Raw genomic sequence first — 16,671 nt, forward strand, 5'->3', positions numbered from 1 at the left:
AAACAGACATGGTCAACAAACAGACATGGTCAACAAACAGACAGACATGGTCAACAAACAGACAGACATGGTCAACAAACAAACAGACATGGTCAAAAATCAGACATAGTCAACAAACAGACATGGTCAACAAACAAACAGACATGGTCAACAAATAGACATGGTCAACAAACAAACAGACATGGTCAACAAACAGACATGGTCAACAAACAGACATGGTCAACAAACAAACAGACAGACATGGTCAACAGACAGACATGGTTAACAAACAGACAGAAATGGTCAACAAACAGACAGACATGGTCAACAAACAGACATGGTCAACAAACAAACAGACAGACATGGTCAACAAACAGACAGACATGGTCAACAAACAGAACAGACATGGTCAACAAACAGACATGGACATGGTCAACAAACAAAAACAGACATGGTCAAACAGACAGACATGGTCAACAAACAGACATGGTCAACAAACAACATGGTCAACAAACAGACATGGTCAACAAACAGACATGGTCAACAAACAGACATGGTCAACAAACAGACATGGTCAACAAACAGACATGGAACAACAAACAGACATGGTCAACAAACAGACATGGTCAACAAACAGATGGTCAACAAACAGACAGACATGGTCAACAAACAGACAGACATGGTCAACAAACAGACAGACATGGTCAACAAACAGACATGGTCAACAAAACAGACATGGTCAAACAGACATGGGTCAACAACAGACATGGTCAACAAACAGACATGGTCAAACAGAACAACAAACAGACATGGTCAACAAACAGACATGGTCAACAAGCAGACATGGGTCAACAACAGACATGGTCAACAAACAGACATGGTCAACAACAGACATGGTCAGACATGTCAACAACAAACAGACATGGTCAACAAACAGACATGGTCAACAAACAGACATGGTCAACAAACAGACAGACATGGTCAACAAAACAGACATGGTCAACAAACAGACAGACATGGTCAACAAACAGACATGGTCAACAACAAACAGACAGACATGGTCAACAAACAGACAGACATGGTCAAACAACAGACATGGTCAACAAACAGACATGGTCAACACAGTTAACAAACAGACATGGTCAACAAACAGACATGGTCAACAAACAGACATGGTCAACAAACAGACATGGTCAACAAACAGACATGGTCAACAAACAGACATGGTCAACAAACATGGTCAACAAACAGACAGACATGGTCAACAAACAGACAGACATGGTCAACAAACAGACATGGTCAACAAACAGACATGGTCAACAAGTCAACAAGCAGACATGGGTCAACAAACAGACATGGTCAACAAACAGACATGGTCAACAAGCAGACATGGGTCACAACAGACAGACATGGTCAACAAACAGACATGGTCAACAAACAGACAGACATGGTCAACAAACAAACAGACATGGTCAACAAACAGACATGGTCAACAAACAGACATGGTCAACAAACAGACATGGTCAACAAACAGACAGACATGGTCAACAAACAGACAGACATGGTCAACAAACAGACAGACATGGTCAACAAACAGACATGGTCAACAAGCAGACAGACATGGTTAACAAACAGACATGGATCAACAAGCAGACATGGTCAACAAACAGACATGGTCAACAAGCAGACATGGGTCAACAAGCAGACATGGTCAACAAACAGACATGGTCAACAAACAGACGTGGTCAACAAACAAACAGACATGGTCAACAAACAAACAGACAGACATGGTCAACAAACAGACAGACATGGTCAACAAACAGACAGACATTGTCAACAAACAAACAGACATGGTCAACAAACAGACATGGTCAACAAGCAGACATGGTCAACAAACAGACATGGTCAACAAACAGACATGGTCAACAACAGACATGGAAAACAAACAGACATGGTCAACAAACAGACATGGTCAACAAACAGATGGTCAAACAAACAGACATGGTCAACAAACAGACATGGTCACAGACAAACAAACAGACATGGTCAACAAACAGACATGGTCAACAAACAGACATGGTCAACAAACAGACATGGTCAACAAGCAGACATGGTCAACAAACAGACATGGTCAACAAACAGACGTGGTCAACAAACAGACATGGTCAACAAACAGACATGGGTCAACAAACAGACATGGTCAACAAACAGACATGGTCAACGAGCAGACATGGTCAACAAACAGACATGGTCAACAAGCAGATATGGTCAACAAACAGACATGGTCAACAAACAGACATGGTCAACAAGCAGACATGGTCAACATACAGACATGGGTCAACAAGCAGACATGGTCAACAAACAGACATGGTCAACAAACAGACATGGTCAACAAACAGACATGGTCAAACAAACAGACATGGTCAACAAACAGACATGGTCAACAAACAGACATGGGTCAACAAACAGACATGGTCAACAAACAGACAGACATGGTCAACAAACAGACATGGTCAACAAACAGACATGGTCAACAAACAGACGTGGTCAACAAACAGACATGGTCAACAAACAGACATGGTCAACAAACAGACATGGTAAACAAACAGACATGGTCAACAAGCAGACAGACATGGTCAACAAAAAGACATGGGTCAACAAACAGACATGGTCAACAACAGACAGACATGGTCAACAAACAGACATGGTCAACAAAACAGACATGGTCAACAAACAGACATGGTCAACAAAACAGACATGGTCAACAAGACAGACATGGTCAACAAGCAGACATGGTCACAGACATGGTCAACAAACAGACATGGTCAACAAACAGACATGGTCAACAAACAGACATGGTCAACAAACAGACATGGTCAACAAACAGACATGGTCAACAAACAGACATGGTCAGCAAACAGACATGGGTCAACAAACAGACATGGTCAACAAACAGACAGACGTGGTCAACAAACAGACATGGTCAACAAACAGACAGACATGGTCAACAAACAGACATGGTCAAACAAACAGACATGGTCAACAAACAGACAGACATGGTCAACAAACAGACAGACATGGTCAACAAACAAACAGACATGGTCAACAAACAGACATAGTCAACAAACAGACATGGTCAACAAGCAGACATGGTCAACAAACAGACATGGTCAACAAACAGACATAGTCAACAAACAGACATGGTCAACAAACAAACAGACATGGTCAACAAACAGACATGGTCAACAAACAGACATGGTCAACAACCAAACAGACAGACATGGTCAACAGACAGACATGGTCAACAAACAGACAGACATGGTCAACAAACAGACATGGTCAACAAACAGACATGGTCAACAAGCAGACAGAAATGGTCAACAAACAGACAGACATGGTCAACAAACAGACATGGTCAACAAACAAACAGACAGACATGGTCAACAAACAGACAGACATGGTCAACAAACAGACATGGTCAACAAACAAACAGACAGACATGGTCAACAAACAAACAGACATGGTCAACAAACAGACAGACATGGTCAACAAACAGACAGACATGGTCAACAAACAGCGGCAGACTCTTAGCCTAGTGGTTAAAGCGTTGGACTAGTAACCTTCCGGTTACTAGTCCAACGGTAACCACTAGATCCATGTTGGCTAGTGTTTGTTGACCATGTCTGTCTGTCTTGCAAGTTCAAATCCCCGAGCTGACAAGGTACAAATCTGTTGTTCTGCCCCTGAACAGGCAGTTAACCCACTATTCCTAGGCCGTCATTGAAAATGAGAATTTGTTCTTAACTGACTTGCCTAGTTAAATAAAGGTAAAAAATATATATATAAATAAAATCATCTTTAAAAAATATATATATATCTTATTGCAACTGCAATTCTTTGCCATGTCAAAATAGAATATCTATTTTTGCAGAAGTCTGATCCGTGCACTCACTGACAAAGTTAGCCACCAGTGAGGCCTAAGAGAATTACATTTTATTCCCGAAAAACAAGTTCTTATGCAGATTACCTGACATAACACACTTGGGGCACAGCTTTTCTCTAGCATTTTCCAGTCAGCGTGTTTCTATTCAAAGCCGTATTCAATGGGGGGGTACTATCATGTACACACAGATAATGTGACATGTTTATACTGAGGGAGACTAAACCTGTGGTGTGTGCAGGCCCGTAGCTACATATGAGGACACAGGTCGTTTAAAAATAAATACATTTAAACATAGTTTTTTTTTGGTAGGAATTATTGCCGTGCGTGTGTGTGTTCTAAGCAATGTAATATTTAGTGTGAGGCATGGACTGCATCTTTAATGACGTTGTGACCTACTTCTGGTCAGCACAGTCAACAGTTTCACCAACTGCCGTAGAAAACAATATATCCCTAAACCATCTTAATGTCAATGACATGTCAGACTTTTAATTATTCAGGAGACTGTCTGTCCCACTTATCTCTGCACTATTTAGCTGACCTTGAAATGACGTTCGATGCACTTCCACTGTGACGTTAGCCTTGACAATGAAGGCAGGCATACTGTCAATATGACAATACACAGTGATTAATAAAGAGATTATTGACCAAATATCCATGCGGGGACGCACGCGGTAATAACACCAGACGGCCTGATAATACCACAAACCCACAACCTAGAGGGCTTCCAGGTGGGGGATTCAATGATGTGATGTTAATATGCAGACTGTCATCTTTAATTTGAGGGTATTTTCATCCATATCGGGTGAACCGTTAAGAAATTATAGTACTTTTTGTACATTGTCCCACTTTTTAGGGGACCAAAAGTATTGGGTCAAATTCCCTTATATGTGTATTGAAGTAGTCAAAAGTTTAGTATTTGGTCCCATATTCATAGCACACAATGATTACATCAAGCTTGTGACTCTCCATCTGTTGGATGGATTTGCTGTTTGTTTTGGTTGTGTTTCAGATTATTTTGTTCCCAATAGAAAATCATTGGTTAATAATGCATTATGTCATTTTTTAGTTTAATTTATTGTAAATAAGAACAGAATATGTATCTAAACACTTCTAAATGAATGTGGATGCTACAATAATTAAGGATAGTCCTGAATGAGTCACAAGCTTGATGTAACCATTGTGTCAAGATGTCAATCATTGTTCCTGTACTCAAGAAAGCAAAGGTAATTTAACTAAATTACTATCTCCCCAAAGCACTCACTTCTGTCATCATGAAGTGCTTTGAGAGGCTAATTAAGGATCATATCACCTCCACCTTACCCGACACCCTAGACCCATTACAATTTGCATACCGCCCCAACAGATCCACAGATGACGCAATCGCCATTGATTGCACACTTCCCTATCCCATCTACATTTGTAAGAATGCTGTTCTTCCACTACAGCACAGCCTTCAACACCATAGTGGGAAGAGGTCTGTCCATGATAGGGCGTTGCTTTTCCTTCTTGACATCTCAGTTGACCAGACAGGTCCTACAGGCCCTGGTTTTGTCGCACATGGACTAATATCCAGCTGTGTGGTCATGTGCGGAAAAGACATAGGTAAATTGCAGTTGGTCCAGAACCAAGCAGCACGTATCACACTTAGATGTACAGTGGCAAGAAAAAGTATGTGAACCATTTGGAATTACCTGGATTTCTGCATAAATTGGTCATCAAATTTGATCTGATTTTCATCTAAGTCACAACAATAGACAAACATAGTGTGCTTAAACTAATAACACTGAAATGATTGTAGGTTTCTTGTCTATATTGATACATCATTTAAACATTCACAGTGTAGTTTGGAAAAAGTGTGTAAACCCCGAGGCTAATGACTTCTCCAAAAGCTAATTGGAGTCAGCTAACCTGGAGTCCAATCAATGAGATGATTGGAGATGTTGGATAGAGCTGCCTTACCCTATAAAAAACACTCACAACATTTTTGTTTGCTATTCACAAGAAGAATTGCCTGATGTGAACCATTCCTCAAACAAAAGAGATCTCAGAAGACCTAAGATTAAGAATTGTTGACTTGCATAAAGCTGGAAAGGGTTACAAAAGTATCTCTAAAAGCCTTGATGATCATCAGTCCAGGGTAAGACAAATTGTCTATAAATTGAAAAAGTTCAGCACTGTTGCTACTCTCCCCAGGAGTGGCCATCCTGCAAAGATGACTGCAAGAGCACAGTGCAGAATGCTCAATGAAGTTAAGAAGAATCCTAGAGAGTCACCTAAAGACTTACAGAAATCTCTGGAACACGCGAACATCTCTGTTGACGAGTCTGCTGTCCAAAGAAAACCATTGCCGCAAGCCTGAAGTTTGCAAAAGTGTACAGGGACAGAAAAAAGGAACACACAACACCATGTGTTGAGGAAAAAAGGCACAGCACACCAACATCAAAACCTCATCCCAACTGTAAAGTATGGTGGAGGGAGCATCATGGTTTGGGGCTGCTTTGCTGTCTCAGGGCCTGGACAGCTTACTATCAGACGGAAAAATGTATTCAAGTTTATCAAGACATTTTGCAGGAGAATGTTAGGCTGTCTGCAAATTGAAGCTCAACGGAAGTTGGGTGACGCAACAGGACAACGACCCAAAACACAGAAGTAAATCAACAAGAATGGCTTCAACAGAAGAAAATACGCCTTCTGGAGTGTCAGAGTCCTGACCTCAACCCGATTGAGATGCTGTGGCAAGACCTCAAGAGAGCATTTCACACCAGACATCCCAAGAATATTGCTGAACTGAAACAGTTTTGTAAAGAGGAATGGTCCAAAATTCCTCTTGACCGTTGTGCAGGTCTGATCCGCAAATACAGAAAAAGTTTGGTTGAGGTTATTGCTGCCAAAGGAGGGTCAATCAGTTATTGAAACCAAAGGTTCACATACTTTTCCCACCCTGCACTGTGAATGTTTACACGGTGTGTTCAATAAAGACATGAAAATGTATAATTGTTTGTGTGTTATTAGTTAAAGCAGATTGTGGTTGTCTACTGTTGTGACCTAGATGAAGGTCAGAACATTTTATGACCAATTTATGCACAATTCCAGGTATTTCCAAAGGGTTCACATACTTTTTCTTGCCAATGTACATGGAGGGAAAGTGTCAGTGTAACGGCTTTCTTCCGTCTAAGGAGAGGAGGACCAAAACGCAGCGTGGTTAGAGTTCATGTTTTTTAATAAGAAAAACTAAACATGAATACAAAATAACAAATGTGGCAAAACCAAAACAGTCCTATCTGGTGCAGAGAACACAAAGACAGGAAACAACCACCCACAAATCCCAACACAAAACAGGCTACCTAAATATGGTTCCCAATCAGAGACAATGACTAACACCTGCCTCTGATTGAGAACCATATCAGGCCAAACATAGAAATAGACAAACTAGACACACAACATAGAATGCCCACCCAGCTCACGTCCTGACCAACACTAAAACAAGGAAAACACACAAGAACTATGGTCAGCACGTGACAGTCAGTAACATGCATATCAGTCTCTGCTGGCTCAAACTTGAAGAGAGATTGACTGCATCGCTATTGGTCTTTGTGCGGGGTGTTGTGTTGAAGGTACCCAAACTTTCTGTTCAAGTAGTTGGCACAAGGTTCAGACACTCATCGGTAAAACACAAGACATGCAGCCAGTCTCTTCACAGTCCCCAGGTCCAGAACAGTGGCTGGGAAACACAAAGTACTAAATAGAGCCATGCCCATGACAACATGGAATTCCCTGCCACCCTAGGTAACTCAAGCTAGAAAAACAATCAGTTTAAAAAGCAGATAAAACAACACCTTACTGCAGAAAGGGGTCTGTGAAGAGACACAGTCATTTTATATATACTGTATTGTAATTTGCACTGTACTATGTATTAGACCTACATATTGTGTGTATGTACTGATATATAGGCTATGTGTGATGTTTTAAATGTATGCTTTAAATGCGTGCTTCCACACCTGCATTGCTTGCTGTTTGGGGTTTTAGGCTGGGTTTCTGTACAGCACTTTGAGATATCAGCTGATGTACGAAGGGCTATATAAATAAATTTGATTTGATTTGATTTGATTTGATATTTCAGTCCTTGACGAATAATGTTCTGCACTAAGTATTATGTCATGATTCATGTGGACCCCAGAAAGTGTAGCTGATGCTTGTGCAGCGGGGATCCTATTAAATACCAAATAGTACCCTCCAAGCTCATCACTAAGCTCGGGGCCCTGGATCTGAACCCCGCCCTGTGCAACTGGGTCCTGGACTTTCTGATGGGCTGACCCCAGGTGGTGAAGGTAGGCAACAACCCGGGGGCCCCACAAGGGTGTGTGCTCAGCCCCCTCCTGTACTCCCTGTTTACCAATCATCAAGTTTGCTGACGGCACAACAGTGGTAGTCCCGATTACCAACAATGATGAGACAGCCTACAGGGAGGAGGTGAGGGCCCTGGCGGAGTGGTACCAGGAAAATAACCTCTCTGGACTTCAGGAAACAGCAGAGAGAGAACGCCACCATCCGCATTGACGGGGCCACAGTGGAGAGGGTGAAAAGCTTCAAGTCCCTCGGCATGCACATCACTGACAATGGTCTATACACCCAGACAGTGTGGTGAAGAAGGCATAACAGTGCCTCTTCAACGTCAGGATGCTGTAGACATTTGGCTTGGTCCCTAAGACCCTCACCAATTTCTACAGATGCACCATTGAGAGCATCCTGTCGGGCTGTATCACTGCCTGGTACGGTAATTGAACTGTCCGCAAATACAGGGCTCTCCAGAGGGTGGTGCGGGGGCACACTGCCTGCCCTCCAGGACAGCTACACCCGGTGTCACAGGAATGCCAAGATGATCAACGACCTCAGCCATAGCCTGTTCACCTCACTACCATCTAGAAGGAAGAGACCGTACAGGTGCATCAAAGCTGGTACAGAGAGACTGAAAAACAGCTTCTATCTTCAGGCCATCAGACTGTTAAATATTCATCACTAGCTACTGAAAAACAGCTTCTATCTCCAGGCCATCGGTCTGTTAAATCGTCATGAATAGCTACTGAAAAACAGCTTCTATCTCCAGGCCTTCAGACTGTTAAATAGTCATCACTAGCCATCCTCTGCCAACTGGCACCCAGTACTCTACCCTGCACCTTAATCACTGTTTCTAGCCGGCTACCACCCGGTACTCTACCCTGCACCTTAGAGACTGCTGCCCTATGTACATAGTCATTGAACGCTGGTCACTTGTTTACATACTGTTTTACCCACTTCATATGTACAGTTGAAGTCAGAAGTTTACATACACATTAGCCAAATACATTTAAACTCAGTTTTTCACAATTCCTGATATTTAATCCTAGTAAAAATTCCCTGTCTTAGGTCAGTTAGGATCACCACTTTATTTTAAGAATGTGAAATGTCAGAATAATAGGAGAGAGAATGATTTATTTCAGCTTTTATTTCAGTCATCACATTCCCAGTGGGTCAGAAGTTTACATACACTCAATTAGTATTTGCTAGCATTGCCTTTAAATTATTTAACTTGGGTCAAATGTTTCGGGTAGACTTCCACAAGCTTCCCATAATAAGTTGGGTGAATTTTGGCCCATTCCTCCTGACAGAGCTGGTGTAACTGAGTCAGGTTTGTAGGCCTCATTGCTCGCACACGCTTTTTCAGTTCTGCCCACAAATTTTCTATAGGATTGAGGTCAGGGCTTTGTGATGACCACTCCAATACCTTGACTTTGTTGAATGCTTGGGGTCATTGTCCATCTGGAAGACCCATTTGCGACCAAGCTTTAACTTCCTGACTGATGTCATGAGATGTTGCTTCAATATATCCATATAATTTTCCTCCCTCATGCAGCCATCTATTTTGTGAAGTGCACCAGTCCCTCCTGCAGCAGAGCATCCCCACAACATGATGCTGCCACCCCCGTGCGTCACGGTTGGGATGGTGTTCTTCGGCTTGCAAGGCTCTCCCTTTTTCCTCCAAACATAACAATGGTCCTTATGGCCAAACAGTTCTATTTTTGTTTCATCAAACCAGAGGACATTTCTCCAAAAATTATGATCTTTGTCCCCATGTGCAGTTGCAAACCGTAGTCTGGCTTTTTTATGGCGGGTTTGTAGCAATGGCTTCTTCCTCGCTGAGCGGTCATTCAGGTTATGCCAATATAGGACTCGTTTTACTGTAGATATAGATACTTTTGTACCTGTTTCCTACAGCATCTTCACAGGGTCCTTTGCTGTTGTTCTGGGATTGATTTGCACTTTTCGCACCAAAGTACGTTCATCTCTAGGAGACAGAACGCAACTCCTTCCTGAGCAGTATGTCAAGTTCTCCCTAGGAGAGGTGGGTGTGGAGTCAGGCACAGGAAAGAGCTAATTGCAAGAAAGGGTGTTTATTTACATGTCCAAAGCACAGGAACAGGACCACAACAGTAGCTACAAAACGACAGGAACGCAGTCCAGAAAAACACCTGTTTAACAGAACAAACAAAAACGCAACCCAAACAAAATGACAGCTACATGAACAATCCCGCACAAAACCAAGAGGGTAGGGCAAGATTAAATACTCCCACTAATAACCTAAACTAGACACAGGTGAACAACAAGACAGACAAAACCAAACGAAAAAGAAAAGGGATCGGTGGCAGCTAGTAGACCGGCGACGATGAGTGACGAGCGCCGCCCGAACAGGGAGAGGAGCCACCTTCGGTGGAAGTCGTGACACAGTATGACGACTGCGTGGTCCCATCGTGTTAAAACTTGCGTACTATTGTTTGTACAGATTAAAGTGGTACCTTCAGGCGTTTGGAAATTGCTCCCAAGAATGAAAAAGATTTGTGGAGGTCTATAATTTATTTTTATTTTTTGAGGTCTTGGTTGATTTCTTTTGATTTTCCCATGATGTCAAGCAAAGAGGCACTGAGTTTGACGGTAGGCCTTGAAATACATCTACAGGTACACCTCCAATTGACTCAAATGATGTCAATTAGCCCATCCGAAGCTTCTAAAGCCATGACATTATTTTCTGGAATTTTCCAAGCTGTTTAAAGGCACAGTCAATTTAGAGTATGTAAACTACTGACCCACTGGAATTGTGATACAGTGAATTATAAGTGAAATAATCTGTCTGTAAACAATTGTGGGAAAAATTACTTGTGTCATGCACAAAGTAGATGTCCTAACCGACTTGCCAAAACTATAGTGTGTTAACAAGAAATTTGTGGAGTGGTTGAAAAACGAGTTTTAATGACTCCAACCTAAGTGTATGTAAACTTCTGACTTCAAACGTATATACTGTATTCTAGTCAAGGCTCATCCAGTGTAACTACTGCTGTACACAGCTTTTCTATTCATATGCTGCCCAAACAGTCTATTTCACAGCATTACATACATACATAATATATATACATTTCACAGCATTATATACATACATTCCGGGAATCATTCTGATATTTATTAATTTCTTTATTTACATTTTTTGGATGTATCTGTATTGTTTTGCATTGTTAGGTATTACTGCACTGTCGGAGCTAGAAACATAAGCATTTTGCTGCCGTTGCGATAACATTTGCAAAATTGTATTTAATTTGAAAACTATAATTTTTATATAATGTATATTCAGTCCTTGCATGCATAGCTCTGTCTATGAATTTGAGAGTGGTTACATTTCTCCAGGCCCATCTCTCAGCTTTTGACTAACAGGTGAGGTAAATGCTTTGTTATTATTCCAATGAACTCTTCTAGCTTTAAAGGTATAATCTGCAATATTTACAATGGTCATTTCAACATACAGTACATGTACAGTACCAGTCAAAAGTTTTGGACACACCTTCTCATTCAAGGGTTTTTCTATTTAAAAAAAAACTATTTTCTACATTGGTTTTAACCGAATCATAACGCAAAATGGAGTTATGTTTTGTTTCTAAATAGTGTTTTTGTTAACAAACCATTTATATGCCTATTCCGCATTTACAGCAAACCAAGTTGCAAGGCTGATGTTCGTCTTAAATAAGAATGAAGGAGTGAAATATTTCCCTTAAAAAAAGGTCCTAACATGTAAAATTTTCCTGCATGATATTTGTTCCTGCAAGAATTCTCTTTTTTTATTTTTTTATTTACTTCTGAAGGTTGTCCCACAGAAAAATGCACTCAAAATCCTGTAGGACTTGTCGTAAGGGTTGAAAGAGGTAAGAAAACATGATAAACTTACCTGGCATGTGAGATACCTTGATCACCCAGGACAAGGCTCGACCATTGCACTCAGGCCGTGCTGACTTCTGTGAATTAAAAAAATGTGGGAATCTCGACTGCATAATTTTTGGTAGTGGGGGACTGCGTCTAAGCTCTCCCTTGATAAAAGAAATTAAAACATTTAATGTTCATACAAATTATAGGCCCAGATCAGCATCATTGATTTACCCATCGCTGTCAGCAGTGAGGAGGAGAGTCCGAGGAAAAGAGAAAATTAAAGAACTGTACAGAATTCTTGCCTCTGGGGGTGCTCTTGAGCCAAAAGGGGTCTGTCCCCTAAATGGACAGAAATATTGTCCAGAAATTACCTTTTTGGACATAAAGAGTACAACTCCCTTATTGTTTTTTATCATTATTGGGGAATGGGGAATGACTTGGGAATTGGACCCAATACACTGCATGCTATTTTAGTTGACTGTGTGAGGGCCAGCATTGTTATTTTTTTAAATTTAACTAGACAAGTCAGTTAAGAACAAATTATTATTTACAATGACAGCCTACACCGGCCAAACTCTGAAAACACTGGGCCAATTGTGCACTGCCCTATGGGTCTCCCAATCACAGGCGGTTGTTATACAGCCGGGAATCAAACCAGGGTGTCTAGTGATGCCTTGAACACTGAGACGCAGTGCCTTAGACTGCTGTGACACTCGGGAGCCCCAAGTTATGAAGGCATGAGGATATTGAATGGTGTAGCAAGTAAGGAATTATAATTTAGAATACTGGACATGAACCTTCTTCTGATGGTCTAAAGGTCAGCTATTTTGGTCAGGGAGTTGGTCAACCATGGTTTGCCAGTTCTGTGATAAGAAATTGTGTAAAATAATGTATTTTAAGAATGTATTTGCACCATATGTTTGTTAGTATTAACTGACAATATGCCAGCATTCCATTCAAACAATGCAGTTAATACACAGCCATACACTGGCTGAAATCAGTTGATGGTAAGACTGATATTGTATCATATAATAGCACTCACAGCTTTGCAAGACAACACAATTTGAGACATTTATGATCTGTTTACATATATTTTAGAGACTACTTATACATACAATTTGTATAAAGCCTATATAAACTGTATTTATAATTATATGACACGATTTTAGGTTGACAATAATTCTATTACACAATTTCTGATAAATCACAGGCCTTACTTTTATTTTCCTGTGGAAGAAAAATCTGGATTATGTTGTACAACTGACTAGGTATCTCCCTTTCCCTAGACTGGTTAGGATTTCTCCCTGACCAATAGGGCTGCCATTTTCAATCCATTCTGAAACTTCGAGAGTTTATCTTAAGCACCTCTCTCTCCGTATGTAGAGGGCATCCGTAAAGGGCAAACATATTCCGCAAACAGCATCGTCATTGATGAAATCACGCACCATCAATTACTACAATGACCACAATCCATAGCACGGTTTCATGACCGTCACACGGGAGAGGAGCGCCACTAGCTAACTCTATACCACAGCTAGCTAAATGGTTTAACGTGTGTATTTAGCATATTATTTGAAATTGTCCGTTATCTTACAAGAAGAATAGTTAGCAACCAACGCGACTGAATGACGGACTGCTTGCTAGCAGTCATATGATAGCAGGTCGCAATGCATTCATGAGTCAAACCAAACGACGAGAAGTAAGTGCATTTTGACACTAGGCTAGCTAGCTGTAACGTTACATTTCGGATTTCGCCCAATAGTGTTCTATACTGTAACGTAATATTTTGTATCGAAACTGCAGCTAACTAGTTCGTTTAGTTGACGATAACTAGCTAGTAAGCCTGTAGAGACGCAACAACATGGCTAGCTAGGTAGCTTAGCTATGGGAAACATCTGTAATCTATATATTAGTTACAGTGACTCCCGCTGTGTCCCAAAGCTAGGTAGCATGCTCGTGTCTTTGCTAGCTAGCTAGTTGGTTGTTGCGTGAATGGACTTGATAGTTGACCACTTGCTTATGTATAGCTATATCTTTAAAAAAAATCACAATGATAGACAATATGTTGCTTTTATTTAGCTAAATGGGTTGCTATCTGTCATCTATTTCCGAGTGATGGTGTCACGTGAGTTGGCACACGGAACTTGCTCACCTCTTTCCAGTTTAGAAACGATTGTTATGCCGGTGTCCGTTCTAGTTTGCGGGCCAAACACCTCTACGTTCAGGTTGGTTTTCCATGTAGGAGCGATGATTTCATGGGATAAGGGGTGTAAATTATCCAATGGGCTAATGTCTCAACATTGTCATTAGCTAACTAACTAGCTGTAATCTTTAGCTACAGCTAGCTACCTGCTACTGCTAGTTCGCTGTCATTGGCTAGCTAGGTATGTAGTCATTTTTGTTTACTTGCTAATCTAGCAATATTGTACTGTACCAAGTTATCAACCCAGCGTTAGTTTTCTCACTAACTGACATGTCTGGTGATGTTTGCCACTGAAGATTGTCTTGCTGAGAATATGACATTGAGTGCGATGGCTACAAGTTACCTAGCTAGTGTCTTAATAACTGTCAGTAGCACAACTAACAACGGACATGTTTCTCTTTCTCACAGGGGAACTGACTTTATGATTTGAAGCACAATGACCACGTCATTGCATTGGTTTATCATGAATTTGTCCTGGATCAAGGCCACATTGTGAGGGCAGGAAGACAGCGTTACAAAGGACCATGAATCTTCACCAAGTCCTTACTGGGGCCGTCAACCCAGGGGACAATTGTTTTTCTGTAGGTAGCATAAACAACCAACCATTCACGGTAAGATATTTCAGACAGTCAGTCTCCCTACATTTTAAGCATGCTTTGGGAATCCTCCGTGCTAGTCCAGCAGCACTGTTCAGAGAAGAGAATCTGATACTATACCCACAGTCTTTCACTGAGCCGATCAATATCAGACTATTTTTGTCTCTGTCCTCTAGTGCAGGCAAAAGTTACATTGTGCTGCTTATGCCGTGTTGACAGTCTGCATTTTGTCCGTATATTTATTCATGGAATTAGTATGCATACTACAGATATCATCTGCTTGTCAGTGTCATGCAATGCAAAGTCATACTAGAAGTTCAACTTTTATCAAATCACACTTGACAGTTCTTTGTGATTATTGTCCTAACTGAGTGACATTCCTCCCTCATCCCACCCTCTCATGTGATAGGCATATGCCTCTGGCTGTGACGTTGTGATTTTGGGCAGTGACTTTGAAAGGCTACAGATCATCCCAGGAGCGAAGCATGGGAACATCCAGGTGGGCTGTGTGGACAGCTCACTACAGGGAGGCCAGGTAAGAGACATTGTTTCTTGTATTACTTGTCTGGTGTAGTTACTGCAACTTATAGACAATGCTGTTTGGCGAAGAACCAGTTGAGATTGCATGCTACTATGACCCTATTTGTATATCCAAGTCATATTGTTTACATGGCTGTTGCTTTGTATCAATATTGGCCATCAATTTGTTATAGGCTATATTGTAGCTAAACCTTGAGCAATATTGAGCATTTATTTGCTATATTGTTTCTAAGCAGCAAAATGTGTGAATTATGATGCAATATTACAAATGCAATAGATATCACAATATTTCAGAAAAAGGAAATGAAGAAAGAGAAACAAACTTAGCCAGCCAATACACGGTGGGAAAATGTTGTATGTTGTGACTCAGGCTCACGAGTCACTACCCATGACATGTAGCTCTCCTGACTGTTGGAATATTGTCATTATTAGACACAACCTGTATTATCTAAGGAAGTTAGCCTATAGTTATTTTTGTGCCTGACTATGGACTACCTCGTTTTAGATCAACCAGTAACTTTCAGAGTTAGAAAGAGGCCAATATACTTGATTCCTATGTGTTAATTATTGGGTCTGGTGCAGATTTCAAATTATGCTAATTAGACATTTAGCATGTGGTAAAATGCTTAACCCTTTACACTCATGGGAATTGGCCTATATGATAAGTTGAAATGTTTCTTACAGAATAAATGTGAAAAGCATATGCATAACCATGGTAGCAATTGACAGGGAACAGTTTGAAGATTGTGGGAAGATTATTTGACCAAAGTTGAGGACACAACTGTTCACCTGACACGAGACTGAATCCGAACATTACACTGTTGATTTTATGTGCATTTGACATTTAATGTACTTTTCGCTGCATTTTTTGATAAATCATAAGGTACTCTGGTTACTTTCAGTAACATGATAAGAATATTTATGGAAAATGTGGGATAGATGCCACATAAAACCATAAAATTCTCTCTCCCATTCTCTCTTTCCTCTCTCCTTTCTCTTCTTTCTTCTCTCTCTCTCTCTTTATTTATTTACTCCAAAGAAAAGTCTTCAACTACTGTTTTTTGTTGTTGTTTACTCTCCAAGCATGCCGTTGAACTAGAGCAAGCACACTTGTAGTTGTTTTGTTTGGAACTCGACCCTGCATCCCCGCCATCACACAATTACTGTTTACGTAATCCATGAACGGC

General features: G+C 40.8%; 1 protein-coding gene and 1 pseudogene across 8 annotated transcripts in view; both read left to right on the plus strand.

Annotated features, from left to right (window-relative positions):
* Positions 1 to 12,159: 12,159 nt before the first annotated feature.
* Positions 12,160 to 12,310, plus strand: LOC112249774 (annotated as a pseudogene).
* A 1,223-nt stretch (positions 12,311 to 13,533) lies between these two features.
* LOC112247022 (dmX-like protein 1) overlaps positions 13,534 to 16,671 on the plus strand; it is a 53,260-nt gene continuing 50,122 nt past the window's right edge. For 4 of the 8 annotated variants that reach the window (XM_042320315.1, XM_042320312.1, XM_042320313.1 and 1 more), the window contains exons 1-3: positions 13,540 to 13,844; positions 14,757 to 14,959; positions 15,354 to 15,479. In XM_042320315.1, the coding sequence (XP_042176249.1) occupies positions 14,873 to 14,959; positions 15,354 to 15,479 (213 nt within the window). In that variant the 5' untranslated portion in view covers positions 13,540 to 13,844; positions 14,757 to 14,872. Of the gene's footprint in view, positions 13,845 to 14,256; positions 14,371 to 14,756; positions 14,960 to 15,353; positions 15,480 to 16,671 lie in introns of those variants that run through there. The other 4 variants (XM_042320309.1, XM_042320311.1, XM_024415719.2 and 1 more) reach the window with 3 other exon arrangements.

This window comes from Oncorhynchus tshawytscha, linkage group LG04 (genome assembly GCF_018296145.1).
Source record: "Oncorhynchus tshawytscha isolate Ot180627B linkage group LG04, Otsh_v2.0, whole genome shotgun sequence".
Classification (NCBI taxonomy): Eukaryota; Metazoa; Chordata; class Actinopteri; order Salmoniformes; family Salmonidae; genus Oncorhynchus; species Oncorhynchus tshawytscha.